At 37.3% G+C, this 21391-nt stretch overlaps 1 protein-coding gene across 1 annotated transcript in view; it reads left to right on the forward strand.

Annotated features, from left to right (window-relative positions):
* The window catches only part of LOC764957, a 234848-nt gene that overhangs the window by 192674 nt on the left and 20783 nt on the right, over positions 1–21391 (forward strand). The window contains exons 120-140 of the mRNA XM_030978301.1: positions 485–637; positions 1495–1635; positions 2013–2108; positions 2783–2935; positions 3339–3479; positions 3952–4050; positions 4400–4540; positions 5264–5404; positions 6233–6331; positions 6740–6892; positions 7297–7434; positions 7883–7981; positions 8551–8709; positions 9223–9360; positions 10269–10367; positions 10953–11123; positions 11740–11883; positions 13001–13099; positions 13822–13977; positions 15532–15564; positions 16613–16645. Coding sequence (XP_030834161.1) covers positions 485–637; positions 1495–1635; positions 2013–2108; positions 2783–2935; positions 3339–3479; positions 3952–4050; positions 4400–4540; positions 5264–5404; positions 6233–6331; positions 6740–6892; positions 7297–7434; positions 7883–7981; positions 8551–8709; positions 9223–9360; positions 10269–10367; positions 10953–11123; positions 11740–11883; positions 13001–13099; positions 13822–13977; positions 15532–15564; positions 16613–16645 — 2586 coding nt within the window. The remainder of the gene's footprint in view (positions 1–484; positions 638–1494; positions 1636–2012; positions 2109–2782; positions 2936–3338; positions 3480–3951; positions 4051–4399; positions 4541–5263; positions 5405–6232; positions 6332–6739; positions 6893–7296; positions 7435–7882; positions 7982–8550; positions 8710–9222; positions 9361–10268; positions 10368–10952; positions 11124–11739; positions 11884–13000; positions 13100–13821; positions 13978–15531; positions 15565–16612; positions 16646–21391) is intronic.

The raw sequence follows: 21391 nt of genomic DNA on the forward strand, positions 1-21391 counted from the left end.
GTATTGCCCTTTAGATGCCAAAACATGGGTCGGTCGGTCTGAGCTTTTAAAAAAAAAAAAAAAAAAAAATTCTTCTTCTTTTTCCCTTTGTGGGCTGATATTTCTCATTTTAGAATGCTTAAATATTCTTCTAAAAAATCAGTTACAAAAAAATAGTCCTTACCGCCTTCTTGTCGGCGGCAGACAAGCTGGCTTATCTTTAGAATACTTATCAACAAAGAATTTATCAACAGATGCTATACCAAGCACTTCATCATTTGATATTCTGTCATGATATCCTTAGTATTCACACAAATTGATATCTGTTACCTTGATTTTGTAAGATTTAAGGTTTGAAACAGGAGGATGAAAGAGAATCAAAATCTCTTCTTACAATGTGATAATTGTGTTAATCTCTCCTTTTAAAAAATGCTTGTAACACTGATCTTTCCGTCATTTCTCCACACTATTTTACTACTAACCTTTCCCCCTTGTACCTGTCCAGCTGAAGACTTCATTGTGATCAGTGTACCTCAAGGTCAAAGGTCAGAGGTCGGAGGTAATGCAACATTCTTGTGTGAGGTTCCTGAAAGCAGCTCCTATGACCCACCCCAATGGCTGGAATCAAGCGGTCAGCCAGTCTTGCCCTATGGACAAGGTACTTGTGATGTACAATTAATAATTAAATTATTCATACCATTACCAAGTTTTTTAATTTCTTAGGTATGTGAAAAATAGATTTGTCCCAATTTATGTTACTTGAAAATCCTAGATAATAAAGCTTACCGGTACATCTATAAGTATTCAACAAGGGTCCTAATGCAACCAGTCCAACTTTCATTCTTGAGCTACAAAAAAACATGAAAAAACATTTAAAAATGAATTAAATTTACAACAAGTACAAACAATTTAGAAGTAAACTGTATGATATCCAAAGGTAAAGTTGTTCATATACTCAATATATTAAGGATGTGAGTTAATGCCCGTCAGGCTATGTTCTAGGTCAGAAGGTGGTGAAATTGAAGTTTCTTTGAAAAAATCAAAGGACTATTGGTATTATGAATAGAGATAAACAAGGTACATTGTCTGATACTATAAAGTGGTATTTTATGGGGAGAAGAGAAGATCCTTTGTATGATTCGATAGACTGATGCCTCTTTAGCTAAAGACACATTCTTGCATATTTGTCTCTTTTTATACTAGAGATTGTGTTAAAGCTATGAAATAATCACCCACTGAATAAAAACTAAGCTGTTATAAAGTTTTTACAAAACAGTGTAGTGGGATGTTCATCTTAGTTTATACATCCCACATTTTAACAAGATTAACCTGTTCTGTGCGAGGAACCTGTTAACTCTTGCCTGTTAATGTGAGGTCTGACATTGTGTTGAGACTTAATGGTCATCACGATTGTAATGTGTATATCAAAATAATATATATATTTTTGGGGGGGCTGTGAAGCAATCATACGAGGATTAATCCATGGATCTAATTATTTATCAATTTATCTTTTAGGAAACAATAGCAGAGTCTTTACCAAGGAGATCTCATCCTATGCCACTCAACTTAACTTTGAGTTTGCTGAATCTGAGGATTCTGGCGAGTATGCTTGCAGTGTAGGGCCATTCACATATGGTCACAACGTCACATTTGAAGGTAACATTACATTATCATTTAGCTCTATAGTCTAAGAAAACGCTTGCAGGGGATATTTGTATATACTAGGTTGGGATAAAACAAGAATAACGACACATACTGATGAGAAGTTGGTTTTTATATGTATTTTTGTTCTCAGTCAAAATAAATGGTTATTAGGTTGTCTTGTATTGTACAGGTAGTCAAAAAGTGTATGTACTATTTCCAGAATTTGTTGAAAGGCTCGTTGACTTCTGAAGTATCTTGCCAACTGATCATAGTTATTGAATTGTAAGATTATGCTAGGTGAATAACAAGAAACCAGTAAATAGATCATCTCTTGAAAATATTAAAAAGAAAGCTATTTAATCAGTTTGTTATTAATTGATTTAATACAGATCCTGATTGCAACCCGGAATGTTTACATGGAGAATGCATTGATGGGAGATGTGAATGCCCTGTAGGGTTAGTTGGTATGCAGTGCAATATTCCTGGTAAGATTCATTCTTTATTCTTTTTGTTTTAATAAAATTCACTATACCTGTTTCATGCATTTTATATCCATGCATTTTGATATCATGATAAAAACGGATTCACCTTCTAAATAATCTTTTATCTTCATACATTTTTAGAACATGAGACTTGTCAGTGCCGATGTTTGATTTTCTTTAAAGGCATTGTTAAACAATGTTAAATCTGAGACGCATGGCCCTACGTGTTATCAGTGTCTGTTATATGGTGTAATATAGAAGCCCTAAAAAAAAATAGCTTCTAAATGATCATCAAATGCCTCAAAAAGTAAAAATAATTGAGTAACCGGTTTTACCATATTCATTTTCCCCAATAGACTGTAGTGTTATTAAAACTGTTACAAAAAGAAATTCTGAAATTTCTAATTCCAATTATAGATATCTTGATAATCAGACAGCAATTGGCTTGAAAAAGTCATGGGGTTCCTGACTGACCTAAAGGTTTATAATTATCATTGCAGCATGAGCTAAATCCAGGATTTTGTTTCAGAATCTGAGGCAATGTTACAGAGTCGGTTTAAAAGGGGGTACACGTACACGCCGATTGTTATGGGTTAAAAAAATTCCATGCTTAGCATTACATCAGTTGACTTGTATGGACTGGGGCTAACTGTCAATTTATTGATATGTCTTCTCAGATAATACTTTCATCTTGGTGAGTGAGCCTACTGGTCAGGTACCAGTGGTTGGTCAGAACCAATCATATCTGTGTGAGGTGGCACGTGACAATCCTTACGGCAAACCGGTCTGGAGGAACAGAGAGGGCGACGTCATCAATCCTATCGGAGAAGGTAATGTCAGTGGGGTCAAGAAGCTTTTCTTGAGTGACAACACAAGTAAAGAAAATATGTCAGTATGCCTTTCATTGCGATCAACAAATTCTTTTCATAATTAATTATAAATTTTGATTTTACATTCTTTTTTTACATTGCTAAATTCCGCCTGAGAAACCTCACATGTAAGTTGGAATAGATATCACAACAAAGTTGTGTAGTTTGATGCGAAGAAGGAAAAGACAGTCATTTTCAGCCAGAGATTTATATGATATGATATTTTGTCATATCTTATTAATATTGTTCAAACGAGCTTAGAATGATTGATATCTTACTATCTATGAGCTAAAATAGAGTTTTACAAACAATTTTTACCTCTATCAAAACTTTATTAATGTGAATTTCTGTCTTATTTCTGCAGGTGGAATTGACCACATGTACACCGAGAACCTGTCTCCATTTGCAACTCGCCTTTTCATCAACGATCTCCGCCTGATTGATGCTGGGATGTATGTCTGCACTGTAGGACCAGTAGACCAACGATTCACTATCCTTGTCAATCGTAAGTCAAAAGAGTGGCATAGTCAACAAAATTAATTCCCAGAATACCTAGCAGATGTCCTCCACTAGTAAATATGCATTTACAATACATTGTTGCAATGTTGAAGATTCTCTTATGTCTTTGAAACTGTTGGAGAGGCGGTTGAGATTTACGAATTTGTGTATTTTTAGTAAAATGTGTCTCTTTTTGTCAATAGAAGGTCTCGTGAAATGGCAAATGTCATGTTCATGTAGGTACATTGTGATTGTCCAACAGGTTAATACTGTATAGCAGAAAATATTACCATTAGGAACATCCACGTTCCTATCCCAAGACTGAAGGAGTGAAGAATTGATAAATCAACAGAGAAACCAGCCTTACTAATGGTAGATCAAGGAAACTTAATTTTATTTTTTATTCTTAGCACTTCAGCATATTGTTCTCTCTAGTGACAGTAAGATAAGAGAATAATTCTTGTTTTGTTTTTCTTCAGCCTTGTCATGTGAGCATCCTTGTCTGTATGGAGGACGTTGTGTGGAGGGGGCTTGTGAATGCTTACCAGGCTTCTTAGGAGAACGGTGTGAGACACCAAGTAAGTTACATGCTTTCAACAGGAATACTTTACACTGGAACATACTCACTTGAGACCAGTGAAGAACACCAAGTACATGTTATGTACTCAGCATTAATACCTTAACATGACTCCTTGTCTCCATGAAGTATATTGTGTGGAGGGAGCACATTAAAAGATATTAAGAACTAAAAAAATATTGTGTATATTTAAGAACCTTTTACAAGTTTTATTGATACCATCCATATTACTGTTTGACTTCCCTAAAGTTGAGAGTAGAAAGTATCCATAGCCCTGCCCCAGATGGGTACTTTGTGATATAATATAATATTCTACATCTATCAAAGCATTCATGTAATTTTCTTTCCAGATTTTGTGATATCGATTGACCAGACTCGTCCAGCCTTGCCCCAGACTGGTGACAGTGTAAGCTTTGTATGTGAAGTGGACCACACAGCACCCTACCAGAACCCAGTCTGGTATGACCCACAGGGCAACATCATAGACCCAAGTATGTTCTTTTCTGGATTGTGTTAATAAACGTAGTGGTAGAGAAGGGTTTAACTGTATTTGTTACTGATATTCACAGCTTAAACCACTGCTTTTGGATTTAATAGAAACTATCAATTGTATTTTAAACTGTTGACGGTTGTGCCTAAGCTGTCTCAAGTTGCTATCTACATGTATGTAGAACGTGTTTTATGAAATCACGCTGTATGTATCTAGTTACATATTTACTTCTTAAATGTTATATTTTATGATGTTTATAACTCTTGTATAGATGGAAACCCTAGACCTCCACATTAAGTATATCGTATATATCTCATTGTGTGGGTGTGTGTGTGTGTGCGAGAGAAAGATGGAGAGAGAGAGAGAAGAATTGACTGTGGCAGACAACTGTTTGCTTTATTATGGATGGAAACCATAGACTTGCACCTTGACTGCATTATCTTGTGTATAATTGTGTGTGTGTGTGTGTGTGTGAGAAAGAGGTAGAGAGGGAGAGAGAAAATTTGACTGTGGTGGACCACTGTTTGTTTCATTAGTGGAGTAAAGCCAGTAAAGAGTTAGAATACCAATGCTCATCCGATGACTACTGCATTGCAAATAAATGAGTTGAAGTCTTGTTATTCAAATGAAGTTGTGATTATCCAAAGTTTCTCCCATCCTTGCAAAGAATATGACCCAGAATTCTGAATTTAGTTTGTACTAATTATCTGTCATTTATTTGCAGGTGGAGATTCTCACTACACGATTGTAGCTCTGGACCGTAAGGCTACTCGTCTGGTTATCAATGAACTACTACCTACAGACTCTGGGCCATACGTCTGCAATGTGGGACCAGTCACTACAGAATTCTCTGTTCAAGTTCAGCGTAAGTTCATCAAAATTATCCTGTTTATAGCGAAAATTGTTTTATTTAAAAAAGGAAACATTATCAATATCCATAGGGAATTTTATTTAAGACCTTCAGGTGAATATATTGGAGCTCTTTGGAACTACAAACAGGGTTCCGGTAAACATGTAGGAAATCCACTAGAATTACACACACAGAAATAAAGTACAGATAGAAGTCCTGGAAATGTACACATAAATATGTAAGGAAGCCTTTCGGTTATTGTTCAATTTGTCATAAAGAGCATCTGGTTACATTTAGATCAATATTTATCAAGTCTTTGTGCAGAACATTCATCCTTACCTACACATGTTCTTTTAATTTGTTAATATTGAATAAGGCGAGGCGTCAAAAATAAATATACCAGCCAGCGGCAGCTAACTGCACTTGTGCGTCCTGGCTGCATTTTTTAAATTAGCTCAGCCGGCTACCGCTGGCGGTAGGACCCTCAATTAACTCATGATGTCATCATAATGGTCTCCGAACAAAAGCATACGCCGGCTGCCGCCTTTCGAAAGGAAACCGAGCCTCAGATCCCAGCCTGGCGCAAGCCGGCTGGGCTAATAAGTGAAAAATAATTGCCCCAGCCAGGCTTCGGCCGTAATTGCAGCCTCGATGCGCCAATACGTGAGGCGGCAGCCTGCTGGTATCGATATTTTTGACGCCTCGCCTAAGTTAGATGAAGTAATAATAAATCAGTAGATTATTTGTACAGTTTCGTTCCTGAATGATGCATCTCTAGGGCTGACACTAACAGATGTTGTGATATGACAGATCATATAAATGTAAATTTTATGTTCATTTCAGCTGCGCACTGCAGTCAACCTTGTATTAATGAAGGGACCTGTGTGAGGGGTGCGTGTGAATGCCCAGACGAATTCCATGGAAGCTTCTGTCAAATTGGAGGTGAGGTTCACTTCCAATATAATCAATTCATCACAACAAATTTTGTCCATATGTTTCAGATTTCTTAAGGCTTATTTGTATTCATATCTTTTTACTTCTATAGTTCTATTTCTATCTTTCTATTTCTGTCTTTCTAATTTTATTTTGATATTTTTTGCATGACATTATTATAAATGTGATAACATATGCAACTTTGATTTTATTGTATTATCATGAGTTAAGGAGAGTAAGATATCCGTTACATCATTAGTGAAACATTTCTTTGTATGTCATGCCTGCTGCAGTTTATCTAAGCTGTTTCAGACTTCTGTCATAGATTAAGCTTCATATTGTTTGGGCAATAGTCTGAAAGTATTGTACATATTGTAGACATTATTGTTTATTGTGGTTTATTTTTGTATGTTTCAGTAAAGAGACCCTTCTCCATTGAGATCCAAGGACCTCCTAGAGAGAAACCAGAGATTGGTGATGATCTGACCTTGATCTGTCGAGTGTCTCAGGAAGGACAGGGAATACCAACATGGCTGGGACCTGACAACCAACCCATTGCCGGAATACAGAGTAAGCAGTCTACAGTGGTATAATTATCTATGGGGTTATGTGGGTAAGGTGTGGATGGGTTTGTGTGTGGACGGTGTTGTGTGTATTATCTGTGGTGTTGTGTAGGTTCGGGCGTGGGTAGTTAAGTGTGTGTCATGTTGTCGCATTGATCTGCGGAGTGTCAGAGGAAGGAAACATCATAACAAATTCTACTATTTGGTAGAGACCTGATAAACGATTTACTGCTAGAAAACAATTTCAACTTTCTTTCTATAGTGTTATAATTAGGTTATATACATTGTTTTGTGCATGCTTAGTTTGTTTTGAATGTGACCCTCATTCATTTCAAGAAAATTGGGATAAGAATTTCTTTTTCTTAGTCATCACCATCCTTTTCACAGTCGTTTTCACTAATTTCTTTCCAGCTGGTCAGCGAATCTTCTCTGATGTCCAATCTAACACCGAGACAGCCTTGACCATTGTATCGGCAGAGTCTGGAGATGCTGGACGTTACAGCTGCGTGGTGGGCATGAACAGAGCTGATTATCTACTCTCCGTATCAGGTATTATGGTAGTCTATTACCAGCCGCTGTTGATGTTTTATTTTTGTTTATCCATTAATCTATAGATATACAGAATTTCTGAAGATAATCAGAAGCTTTGCCTCTGGATATCATTACAACTTGTGTTGTATTTTACTATGACATAACTAAGACAAATTAAATGTGTATCAGTTGAACCTACATAATTGAAAAAAAAAGAATTCTGGAGAAAATAGTTTGGTATAAATACCATAAACATTTTACTGTTGATTCCTTTTTCTCATTTAAAACCCTTATTCTGGTTATTAACATTAGTGGTTACTATTATTTGGCAGAGGCCGGAATAGATATCATGCATTTGTAGGATTCTATGTTCCTAGATTCTATCCAGGTACAATTTTAAAGACATTCTTTATACAGGATAATTACTATGCATACATTGTCACATCTTCTTGTTTATGTTTTTCAGGACCTGAATGTCTTGTTCCTTGTTCTAATGGAGGAACATGCGTGGAGGGGAGTTGCAGATGTGCAGATGGTTTCGATGGTGGTTTCTGCCAAAATATCAGTAAGTTTTAAAGTGGGCACTTACATGAAATAGAAAGCTAAGTAATTTGTCATTATGCTTATTTTCCTCCCCACATCGTTGTTATTACGTTGTTACCATATCTGCAGTATTAGATGTTCACATAAAGAGCTATATGGTCCAGAGGTGTTTGTTGATATTTTTATAAGAATATTTTATATTCTTGTTAATCAATTCTCATCAAGAGGCAAATTAGGCAAATGGGGTTTTTTGGTATATAGATGTCGACAGTTTTATATTGCGAGAAGATGTATCAGATTGTACTGCATGCACACAGAGGAGACATGATGGCTCAGTTGGTAGAGCAGTGGTCTCGTAACCGGGAGGTCCCGGGTTTGAAACCAAGTTGATGCGCTAGTGCCCTTTGGTAAGGCATTAATCCTCATTACCAAGTTATTACCCTTGGAGAGTCCTTAAAGCTGTCGGTCCCCTGGCTGCTTACTTACAAGTATACAAATGCTTTCTTAACAGTTAGGTAAAATAAACCATCAACCCAAAATATGTTTTTGATGGGTCACTTTACCTCTCTATATTTGTATGTTCATCACTAGATGGTGATGACTACCAGCTTCGAATCCGAGTCCAGCGTAACCCACAGTTTCTGGTGGGAATTAACACCAAGGTCCTGTGTGAGATCCGAGGCAACACCAACGAGATCAATCCCCAGTGGTTCGGTCCTGATGGAGAACTCATCAGGGGTACTGGAAAAGGTAAAGGAGTGGTAACCTTTGACATCAACTTTGACCTCAAAATTATCAATTCATGACAACCCATAGGATACTCATGAATTAACAGGGATAATTAACATGGTTAAGTTGGATTGCAAAGTAATGGATAATGCCGTTTATTTAATATTATTTTGTCCTAACACTTCATTGCCTTGTGATACAGCAATGATTAACACATGGAACACAAGAACAATGTTGACGCCAAAAATGGATTGAAAATTTCAGAAAATTGAATCTTTAATGAAAAAGTTACAGTTCTTGCAAAGTGTCTAGGAAATGTCTATCGTGAGCTCTGTGGTGCTCAGTTGAAGCTCTTGACCTAGAGGATTCTTTTTGGAGGTAAGACCCTGTCTTTTATTTCTTTGTTTAGTTACAGGCAGATATGCCAGTCACGGATCTGTGACCTGTAGAGTGTATACATCTACTAAAGCAAAATTATCTGATACTTCCTTTTTCTCGACTCACTTTTGTGAATTATTTCCAATAATATCACAGGAGGGAACAAACACATCAATACCCGTACCGCCAGGAAGTCCAACCGTCTCAGCATTAATGAACTGCAGGTAGAAGACGCGGGAGAGTACACCTGTAGGGTTGGACCCATAGAATCTGCTTTTGTCATCATTCCAAGGAGTAAGTGCAGTTTAACAAATTGAAAATGAGAACTACAGAGTTCCTGTATTATGCCCAAGGAATGAGAGATCTCAGTAGCTAGCGGGTTAACAGACCTGTGTTCCATTGTCTTTATTTTAGTAAAATTTGAGATATTTGATGGTCAGTATTCATATATGTTAAAAATATGTGAGAAAGAAAAATAAGTAAAGAAAAAAATGAAGAATTAGGAAATAAATGAATAGTGCATGAACAGTGAACAATCTTTTAGATTATATACATCATTCATATTACATGAGCAAGAAGAGCAGAAATCACTGCCAAGTGAGAGATAGTTCCTATTGTAATGTATTGTGCTGTTCACAAATAGAATTGAATGAGTTGAAAATAAGCATTACTGACTCTCAAAAGTAATTAGGTGTTTTGACTGTCTGTCTCCTTTATTACCCTGTTCCATGTGGTTTGTGGTTCAATATCTAGCAGCAGTAGTAGTAGTAGAAAAAAAGTAGTAGTAGTAGTAGTGGTAGAAGTATTAGTAGGAGAAGGAATAGTAGTAGTAGAATAGTAGTAGTAGCTGTAGTAGCAGTAGTAGTAGTAGCAACAGTACTTGTAGTATCAGTAGTAGTAGTAGTTTAGCAGTAGTAGTAGAAGTAGTAGTAGTAGTAGTAGTAGAAAAAAAATAGTAGTAGTAGTAGTGGTAGAAGTATTAGTAGGAGCAGGAATAGTAGTAGTAGAATAGTAGTAGTAGCTGTAGTAGCAGTAGTAGTAGTAGCAACAGTACTTGTAGTATCAGTAGTAGTAGTAGTTTAGCAGTAGTAGTAGAAGTTGTAGTAGTAGTAGTAGTCATTTTAGTAATAATAATGAAAATAACAATAATAATAATAACCTTTCATGACATCTGATGATCACCATAATTTTACTGCTAACAGGTGGAGAGTGTGAGGATATCTGCACTAATGGAGGAACATGTGCTAACGGAGCCTGTCTATGCCCCATAGGATTTGCAGGGATGTCTTGTGAAATACCAGGTGGGAAATTGTTGCCATACTTTCAACTGAGATTGTAGAAATACATAACAAATCAGAAAAGATGAGATAATCATACAACTATTAATAATGCAACCACTGGAATGCCAGGGACAGATAAAAAGGTAACCTAATAACTGGTTTTAAGTTAACCTAATATAGTTCTGGCATAAATATACATCAAACATGCATGTATGTATTACATCTAAGATAAAAGGTCTCTCTCTCTCTCTTTATCTCTTCCTCTCTATGAACCAATGCATCTAGATACATGAATTTTCAATTACATGTACCTTATCTAGGTTGCACAAGATGTGTTGGTTGTAGGTCTCTGTTTACTCTGTTTACCATTCTCTCTCCCTACCAGTCTTTTCCCATTCATTTTGTTCACTCAGAGCCAGAAAGAAATTAGAGCATATGTTTTAATACCGAAATACATGTAATATGCATTTGGCTCTCAGTGGAATAGCTACAAGGTCCTGCCCTTGTAGTCAGTTGAAATCCAGAAGGAGGTTTAGTCTACTAATTGGATTGGAGACATGAAAGCTAAATTCCATTATACAACAAAGTATTTATTTCCTCTTCCAGTTGGTCCAGAAGGAATCAGTGTGAACATCACCATCACCTCCTCCCTAAATCGTGATCCTGATCTTGGTGAAGGGATCACCTTCTTGTGCCAGGTCAGCCCTAATCCTCTCTACACCAACCCCAGGTGGCATGGACCTAACGATGAGGTGTTCCCTGTCGTCAACACTTTAGGTAAGAGATTTGTACATCTTCATCGCACTAAACTTTTACACTAACACTTTGTAAACTACACCAATCTCAAGGAAATGTAACTTTTAGGAAATGCTGAACGCTTCCATGTATTTAACCCTCTTTGGTAGGGTGTCTTTAAACCTTTACTCTAACACTTTAGCACACTTAACATCAATCCCATGTAGCATGTAATACATGATTAGCTCTTCCTTGTCAACAATCTGTGTATGTTATGCTTTAAAAGTAAATCTGAACCTTCAAGCAAATTTCTTTGAATGAATCAGAAAAAATGCTGCAGTGAAAATCTGAATAATTTTTCACAAACAACTGGAAATTTGTGGGTTTTTTTCAAATTTTAAATTGAATAATTTCTTGAAGTAATGTTACTGCAATGTAATGGCAAACAACCTTCCAAATATGCCTCTACACACAAAAGGACTTAATTGTTTTCTTCTAAATGAGCTATTCATATTTGATACACTATTAACTAGGTTTGCGGGGAATTGATAATTTTGCTGGCATCTTGCAGTTTTACAAACATGTCTCGACTGCAATGAAATTTTGATTTACAACGTCAATGACATATTTGCCATTCTGCTCTTTTCTTGTACATTAGATCCATTGCGGCCACCCATCCATGCTGTACAGCTGACACCTTTGATGACGCAGTTGACCCTCACCAGTGTGTCTGAAGAGAATGCTGGAATGTACGCCTGCACCGCTGGACCGCTGACTAGCCTGTATCCTCTCAACATACCCCGTAAGATGATTATACTTATTAGTGGTGTGGTGGTCAAGTGGTTTGAGCACTTGACTTGAAATTCATAGGGTGTGGGTTCGATCCTGACATGGCACAAATGTCCTTTGGCAAGGCATTAATCTACATTTGCCACTCAATAACCAAGAGAGAAATGGGAACAACGCTTTTGTGTTTAATTGCGTTTGCCCTCATGATGACCATAGGGTAGGAATACTCCCCAAGGAGTGGATATGGTGTACATTGTGCGGGTAAGAATCCAATGACCGGGGTAATACTATCTGTAAAGTGCTTAAAGACAGTATTTCATGTAATGTGCAATATAAATCCAGATTATTATACTTTGACTTGTGAATGTTTTCTGTTGAGTACCGGGAGGTTGGTTACTCTGTATAGAATGATGAGAGTTTGGCTCTCAACAGATGATATCATAATGGAAAGAAGGATGTTTTTCATTCATCAAATGGAAAAGACATAAAAGGTCTTTGTTATATATATTAAAGTGATGTGTATTTGAGGTGGGATGCTAAGAAAACAGGAATAAGATCCATATTTATGTACTTCAAGTGTGTAGCATCTAAATAAGCTTTCAGGCCCCTTTTAAGTGAGCATCACTGCCATTCTCAATGATGATGTGAATCCTTTGATCATGTAGCAGGAACCTCTTTTTCCAAATTTACTTCTCAAATAACCAATGAACTATTTTTATTTTAGTAAAGAGAATTCCAGCTTGCATCTTTTTTTGGATATAAAGGTAACATACATAAGTGGAGGTTACAGGAATTTTAATAATTGTGGATAAAGAGATTTAGATGGTTTCGACATGTGGCGAGAAGAGAGGCAGCACACTGGCTCTAGACGGCTCTAAACTCTCCGGTCACTGGAAGAAGACCTCGCGAGAGACCCAGGAAAACTACGAGGGATACCATAGAAGAAGATGCCAAAACATCTGTTATCATTCATATGAATCCCCCAGACAGAAACGCTTGGAAAGCAGCCATTTAGGAAATGAAATTTCCAACCCCACTAAGTGGGAAAAATGGACTCTAAACGCTGATGACGATGATGTGTCTTCAGTTGTCTCATTCACAACATTTTATTGTTTGATGTATATTTTCAGCATCAACATGTGAGCAACCGTGTCAGAACAGAGGAAACTGTGTGAGAAGTCAATGTGTGTGCAAGCAAGGATTTGAGGGAGAATTCTGTGAAATAGAAGGTAAGATCAAATCAGAATCACAGTGGTGGTAAAATATATGATCTGCTTGACCACTACAATGTGAATGATGATGATGGTCATCATCAACTTCTGTTGTTAGTATTGTACACCACGATGCCTGTAATCATTTTCATCTTTTACTTAGGATTTAATTAGGATGGATAATGGCGCTATATAAATCTCATATATTATTATTATAACTGTTGTCATAAAAACTATAAAAGGAGATGAATGAGGCATAAATAAATGCTGCAAACTTGTTCAGATGCCTGAACCATAGCAATGATCTATAGCAGTTGTTTTGTATTATTATAAATGTTGTCATAAAAACTATTGAAGAAGATGAATGAGGCAAAGATAATTGCTGCAAACTTGTTCCAGTTGCTTCAACCATAGGGATGATCTTTAGAAGTTGTTTTGCATATGTAGAATACCATAGCCTCAATGTAGTACAGTCAAACCTGCTTTAGTGACCACCTGTCTACAAAGACCGCCTGTCTACAACAAGCGCATTTTTTGTTTCCCTTGAAAATGGTTTCTCATTGAAAAATGTACTAAATGAACGTGTCCTCAAAGACCACCTGTCTACAAAGACAACTTTATGTGTTTCCCTTGGGTGGTCGCTGTAGACAGGTTTGACTGTATTATTAATCTTGCATTTGGACTACACGGAGGGATAGGTTCAATCTTATTGTTTACATTTTTTTTTTATTATTCACTAGTGGAAGTTTTCTACAACGTCACAATAACGCCTGGCCAGGATCTGACGCCCTCTATTGGCGACAGTGTAAGTTTCCTGTGCGAAAGTGAAGGCCTGGATGCTCCTCTCCCCATCTGGTACGACCAGAATGGTAATCGCATCTCACCAAGCAGGGCAGGTAAGTAACCACAGCAATAGTAACTTAAATAGAACAGGACCTACTATGGTGCCTTGGGTAACTACTGTTTTTTTGCTGATTCAAAGAGAATGCTATTGTTTTTCTTTGCAGAGAATAATGATGCCAGTTTGTTATACGTTTACATGTAATTTTTGTTTTGGTTGTTAGTACATGAATGTGTATGTAGACATTTTTTTTTTTACACTGGAATGTTACAAGTCAAATGCTCAAATTCGATATACCGGTATATTTTTGTATAAACATCAAATCTTGTCTGTATCACCTGTAAGTGCACTATTTTGTTTGCTTTCCAATTCATGATAGATCATTTAAGTTCTAGACAAAATGTATTTCAAATATTCATTGATGGACATGTTTCATTGCAGAAAAGAATATAGTGATATTTTGTAAATGCTACCATACCTCAAATCAGTGCAATTACCCGATTAAATGACTGTTTGCAAATACTGTATATTCATTGAAATTTTGTTTCCATATGCCATTTCCCCAAATAATTAACATTATTATGGTATCCACTGCACAAAAGCACTGCCACCATAAACGATATGTTCCCCATTGCAAAGGATTTTTTTTGGGGGAAAACATCCCCATGAAATATAAGTATATCATCTTCCCTAAGTCTAGCCCCTCATTCACTCTTCTCTTTCAGCAGTTCCATGGTATAAAAAAAGTTTCACACTTATTTGCTTCAAAGCTACATTGCGCTTAGAGAAAATGCTATATCTCATAATTTTTTTTTGCACTGAGTTCTAGCCAACACTTTGTCACGCTCTGTTCTTGTCATGTATCAAATGAAGATTGCAACAAAGTGCTTCTTTTCATATATCAATATGCAATGTATAAAGAGCTGTGAGAAGTTGACATATGTGTACAAGTTTAAGCAGGGCTGTCAACTTTGGGAAACTGCATGGAGGGAGATTTTTGTTTTGGAGAAAATATTAAGTGCCGAATCCAGCCAGCCGCTGAATAAGCGGACAAATTCTGCAACGACTCAGCCAGCCGCCAGGGGGGGGGGGGGGGGGGGGGGGGGGGGGGGGGGGCTAAGAGCACATTTTGTTGGTATACGGTAGATTTTTGGTGGGAGGTGTTTTTAAAAAACCAGGAGATTCTACATTGTTGGCGGTAGAGCGGGAGGAAGGCGTGGTGGCGGGAGTCTCCCACTACGAGCTTTTGGGGCGGCGGGAGAATGAGCGTGGTGGGTGAGACTCCTTACAAATGCGGGAGGGTTGACAGCCCTGTTTAAGAAATCTCTTCATTGTTTATATTTTATTACTTTTCTTTTCTTTAGTACATTTGATTTGCATCTTTATTTTATGTTTTCTGTCTGACCCCCTTTTCATTGATTTTCATCACATTTTTTTACATTGTGTTTCCTGATTCATCTCCTGGTTTTCGCTTGGTTTTATTTGCTGCCCTTCCATCATCTGATACCCCTCCCTCTGGGTAATGTTCACCATCATCACCACCTCCATCACCACCCTTATGATTGACCTTTGACCCCCATGTGTATGTGTGACCTGACTATTCTGATAGACAATGAGTTTCAAAACTCCTTCAGCTCATCAGGTAAAGTGCATAGTGGGAACAAAAGATAGAAACTATTCCAGAATTTGTGGGAAGGGTTACATCTATTTGTAATATATATATGCACCTTGAGTTACAATGCAATTTAGCATCCATCCACCTTCCCTTTTGTTCTTTTGAAGTGTTCATTGCATCAGAAAAGGTTGGTTATCTAATCTATAAATCATCAATGTAATTGTTTATTTAACCCAGTCATGCAAATGGAAAATTATGCATTTATGAATGTTTGGTCTTTATGTGAACCTAACTATCACAAATTGGAGTGGAATTAACTAGTTTCAGAAATTAGTCAATACCAGTAATGTTTGTTGAATGTAAGTTTTTGGTATACAAAATAAAACAAGTTCTGTTTTGTATGTGTGCGAATGCCCTTCAATTTCAGTTTTTTTAGTAGCTGAAGAAAAAATTACATCGCTTTCATGTGAGCATTTCATACCCTTCTCTACAAAGTTTTAGAATTTAGTTTTTATTATGCAGTGCCTTATTTAATTTATTTCAATTTGATTTTGTAATCATTGTCCTTCATATATACATATACTTTTTAAAGTAAAATCATTATACTCCTTCCATTTTCATATATCACCCAAAACGAAGCAATACTGCCATTTTTGTTTTCTAGTGACTCGGTGGTATTGGTTAAACAATGGTGAAGATTTCATTTCAAAATCTTTCCCTGTGAAAACGTGCAATCTTGTGATATCTTCCCCAAAAAGCATGCTGGCTTGCTTTTCTTGAGCAGCATGGTATATTCATTTTCATTTAAAAGCTCATTTGTATCTATTTAAGCTCTCAACTGAATCCTCATATATTTTTCTTATTTAAAGCACATAAATCAAAGTACAATATTCAGTTACTTTTTTCAGAGAATCCTTAAACCTCATGGGAAGCATTTTAGATTCTTCTTTCCATGTTAACCAGTACCGCAGTAGCCCTTCCTGATTGTCCTATCCCAAAGTCATATACCCCATGCTAACCTCATTCTGTTTTACGCCCTCCATCCTGGTTTCTCCCTTGCGTTCACACCGTTTAGATGAAGCGTTAACGGAAACGGTCTCGTCGTCAGGTAAACCCCTTCCCTTTTCATTCAAGTAACACCGGTTATTTGTTCATCATCACATGTCACAACTTAATTGAACACAAGCGACCTCTCAAGATGACCATTTTTCCAAGCTTTTTTAAAGATTTTTTTTATCAATTGACGCTCATTGATTGAAAGATTGTAAAAGAATAATGAGCGAGTATGAAAAATCAATTAAACAAACAAAAAAAAACCCACATTTCAGGTGAATGATTTTGACATTATACAAGAAATTTGTTACGTTTTATCAATGATAAAATTATTTTTGAATAATAATCTATTTGCTTAAAAAAGAAGAAAAAAAAAAGAAAAAAGAAAAATTGAGATGGAGTGTACAATTATGTAAACATGAGAAGAAACGGCACCAGCACCAAATACCACTAACAAGCATCCCTTAAGGGAGCCTTCCAAAGTTGCGACTGTGCCCGGACGCGTCGGGGCGCGATGAATAGAACAGTCGCGTCTCAAGAGACGCATTGAGGCGCAAAGGGGCGCGAAGGGGCGCAATAGTCACCCTCATCTGATTCTTGCATATGAAAAGAAACTGTCTATTGTTGGTATAAACCCGCTCTATTCTTCTTGCGCCCTTTTGCGCCCTACCAGGCGATGGAAGATTATCTATCGCGTCATTGTTCTCGCTCGGGATGCGCGGTACAGCTTAAACTTGATATATAGCAAGTATTTGTCGGCCAAAGCCTGTCTTCCTCTCCTCCGGTTCTCGTTCTGATAAACATTCCATTGTTTGTAAAAACTTGATGTATTCTTCTCGCGTCGCGATCTATTCTTCTCGCGCCGTTTTGCGTCGTAACGGGCGGGGTATTATCTTTCCAATCATTGTGGAAGCTTTGCGATGTACATTGCTACAGCACAGCATGAACTTGTCTGGTGGGAGCGTCTTTGTTTCGGGGGGCAATCAACACACATTTTATTTTTGTTGGGTTTAATACGCCTCCTTTTAATTTTTGTGACGACTGTATGAAATGTGAAATAAAGATGACTATGTACGATTAATGGCTGTTTAATTGCGAGCTTGATTGTCCCCAACAACAAAAAAATAAAAGGCGAATGATGTGAATGAATACATGTATGCGGTTATAGTCGGCAAATTGATTACTGTTTAGGACGCTTGTTATGTTTGTAATTTGAATGATTATCAACATATTTGTATAATTCCCACATCGCGATATTATTCTAGCGTCCTAATAATGGACAAAGGAATTATCTTTCTCTCCCGTCATTCATATTCACGCTACGCGTTGCCACAGCCTGAGCTTGGAAGAATATATATTTTGTCAGTAAAATCCTCTTTTTTTCTTCTTCTCCTCCCTTGACTTGGTTCTAATAAATTGAAGGTTTGCTTATTAGGGATAAGGAGGATAACATCAAACAAAAGATCTACTCAAGATGACGCTCTTTTCATTTCACCTCGCTGTTTGATAAAGTAGAGTTCTGTATGGAGCGAATACAAAAGAAAAGTTCGCTCTAAAGGAAAAAAACATAAAATGCTGTGGCAGGATATCACGCCAGAGATTTGCCTTCGAAAATTGCCCGTTCATAATGCGTTTTAAATCATAATAATTCCATAGCTCTTTTTAAAAGTGGAATGAATAGAAAAAAGAGTCTAGGAACTATATCGAGATTATAAAACATGTGTGTCATGAAGATGTAAACAAAAAGCGTAGCTTGATGGCGATAAAGTTGAGCAGCAAATGGAAATGCCATACAAAACATTAAGCAGTTCATGGTGATAATTTATCATTCGACTTCTACTTTGCGCTATATGTACTAAATGATCGCAAAACGGGCAGGGACACAAATACAAACATCGATTTCTGCTCTAACATTCGAATCATTTATTCGTAGATTTGTATAATTAAGTGGCGAAAGTGAAATTTTGAAATCATACTGCACAGATACAAAAACATACCAAACATGTTTTGATTCTTAATCAAAAAAAAAAAAAAAAAAAAAAAAAACGCAAATTTTAAAAGATCTTTTTAAAAGGAGGGAGGCGCTTTAGCCCAGTGGAAGAGCAGAGCAGCTCGTAACCGGGAGCTCCCTGGTTAGAAACCAAGTCGATATGCTAGTGCCCTTTGGTAAGGCATAACTCAACATTACATTTCGTTCGGAGAGGTCTTAAAGCCGCCGGTCCCCTGTTTGCCTAATTCAGAGCATATGCTTCATGTATAGCAGTCAGGTAAAAAAAAAAAAAAAAAGCAAACGGTACAGGAAGCTACCTTTTATGGATAGGCCTAAATTGAGGTTTGACTTAACTAGGGATCGAGAAGAAGGATAACATCAAACAAAAGATCTACTCATGATGACGCTCTTTTCATTTCACCTAGCTTTAAGATAAAGTAGAGTTCTATGGAACGAATACAAAAGAAAAGTTCGAATGCTGTGGCAGGATTTCACGCGGCCGAGCAAGGCTATCGTTTGATCGCTATAATTGTCCGACTTGCTATAGATTCTTGTTTAGGTACACTATTAAGGCTGCGTATTATGTGTGCGTGTGTGTGTGTGTGAGGGAGGGGGGCGGCGAAGTGAACGGCCGGACGTAAATGGCAGAGGCCCGTCAGGAGGGCTCCGCTCGCTAGTTATAAGGACCGCTATTCATTGGACAACTATTCATGAAGACCGCTATTTGTAATTTTAGAACATGGTCATTATGCATAAGGGTCATGAATTCGTAATACGATATCCCCCTCCCCAAAACTAAATAAATAAATAGAAAACTAATGATGCAATAACAAATAATGCCCGGTAATTGGTGATAGCCGCCTATGAGCGGAACAATGGGCGCACCAACTATTAGCTGCTCAAAGAGCTGTCTTTTGTCATTGCGTTGCAATAACAATGTCCTTGTAAAAGTTACATGTACTATAATATCCGTATGCTATATAACACCCAATGTAAACATGACGTGTTCAGGCCTTATAACTAAATACAGTGCACCAATGCAGTGCACGTTAAAACAAAAGACTTTACTAGCGCTAGCTAACAATTATGAAACGTCAAAACCTCACGAGCAATTGATGACAACAAATTGTTACGTCAAATGCCACCACCAATACAGTTTCTTCGCGAAGAAATATTCAATCAAATTTCATGTTTGGAACCTATATAGGCGATTTCGAATGGTTCGAGGTGAAAATAACGAATATCGTGTCCGATAAACACTCCTTCTTTCTTCAAGGTCCCATACGATTCAAACATAATTTACAATGTTTATTTGCAAATAATAATCTCTCTGGGAGTATATCGATTTCCCCGATAATGCAGATATTCGTTTTTTTTTCGTTAAATTAGTTTTATAATTTTGCAGGGAGACAGTGTTCCTTATGATTCGAGCACAATTTTGGTGAGTGCATTTCGAAAAAGAGCGTCTTCCATCTACCGAAACGTTTTGATAATGCAGGCTCCCGACAATACGATTATCATTTCTGTAATATCTTTAATTTGCAGATGTTTGTTCGTTTCGTATGACATATTTATAAACGCCCTATAATCTTATTTCAAGCAGAATCTTACAATGTCTTTGATTATAAGTATCATTTTGAAATCACGGTGTTAAAATACAATAGCTGATTTTGCGAAGATTTAGAGAACCTACGTTTCTATTCTTTAAATCGATCTTGCATGAGAAAGAACAGATTGATGATATAGATATATGACCTATTTTGATCTGATGACGGAACAAAATAATGCAATATGAAACAATAATGTGTCAAAACATACAGAAAGAATACAATTATACATATCGTTTCTGTTTTGTTCGTGAACAAATTAATATAATTGAAGTATTGAACACATTGATGAACAGAAATGAACAATCATGCCAACGTCAATGCCTAAAACACTTCGATGTTGGGAGGGAAATTAACAATCAGAATAAGAATCTAAATCAATGTCATGTACGTAAAATAATAATGAAACAAATCAGTAGCCAAAGTGAAAATTTTAGAGTCAAATCTTTCAAGACGAGAGCGGACACACACGCGGGGATTACATGAATAACTAATGCGTTGGAACGGGCGCGAAAGCTTTTCAAAATTAAGCTCCCATTCACAAATTCACAATTCACAAAGAGCGCTTCGCCGTTAAGCGCACCGCCCCCCCCCCCAACTGAGTGTTATGTAGGGTACGCATATGCATGCTCCCTCCTTTTGAAAACAGCCCCCTAAGTCCGGTGTGTAAAGTCAATACGGGCCGGACTTTTGTGTACTAGACGAGCCGGACTTTGGTGCGTGAAAAGTACCCCTTTATAACAATAAGTCTTCAAACAATAGCCAGATTTGAAATTCATATTGTGAGCAAGTGCTTAAATAGTTATATCGGGATTTCCTGGTTATATTGAAGACGTGGGCTAATATTGTGTACATGTGTGCCCAGTATTTCTCCCTGATTGTTCGACCAACATTAAATTGCTATTATCCAGCTGACTTTTCTATAGGCTTTTCTACCCTCGGCGCTGAAGGGCAGTGGCGGATCCATTGGGGGGGGGGGGTATTTTTTTTTACCTTTTCTGGGGTTTGCCCCCCCCCCCCTGGCGCTCAAGGGGGGGGGGGGTGCAAATTTTAAAATTTTCGAGGGCCAACAAAAAAAATGTGCTCACTACCCCCCCCCCCCCCCCCCCCCCCCCTGAGCGACTTTTTGGCCGGCGCGATTTTCAAATTTTCGGGAGCAAAAAAAAAAAAAAATTGTGCTCACTACCCCCCCCCCCCCCCCCCC

Source organism: Strongylocentrotus purpuratus, unplaced genomic scaffold, assembly GCF_000002235.5.
Source record: "Strongylocentrotus purpuratus isolate Spur 01 unplaced genomic scaffold, Spur_5.0 spur5_contig_812, whole genome shotgun sequence".
Taxonomy (NCBI): domain Eukaryota; kingdom Metazoa; phylum Echinodermata; class Echinoidea; order Camarodonta; family Strongylocentrotidae; genus Strongylocentrotus; species Strongylocentrotus purpuratus.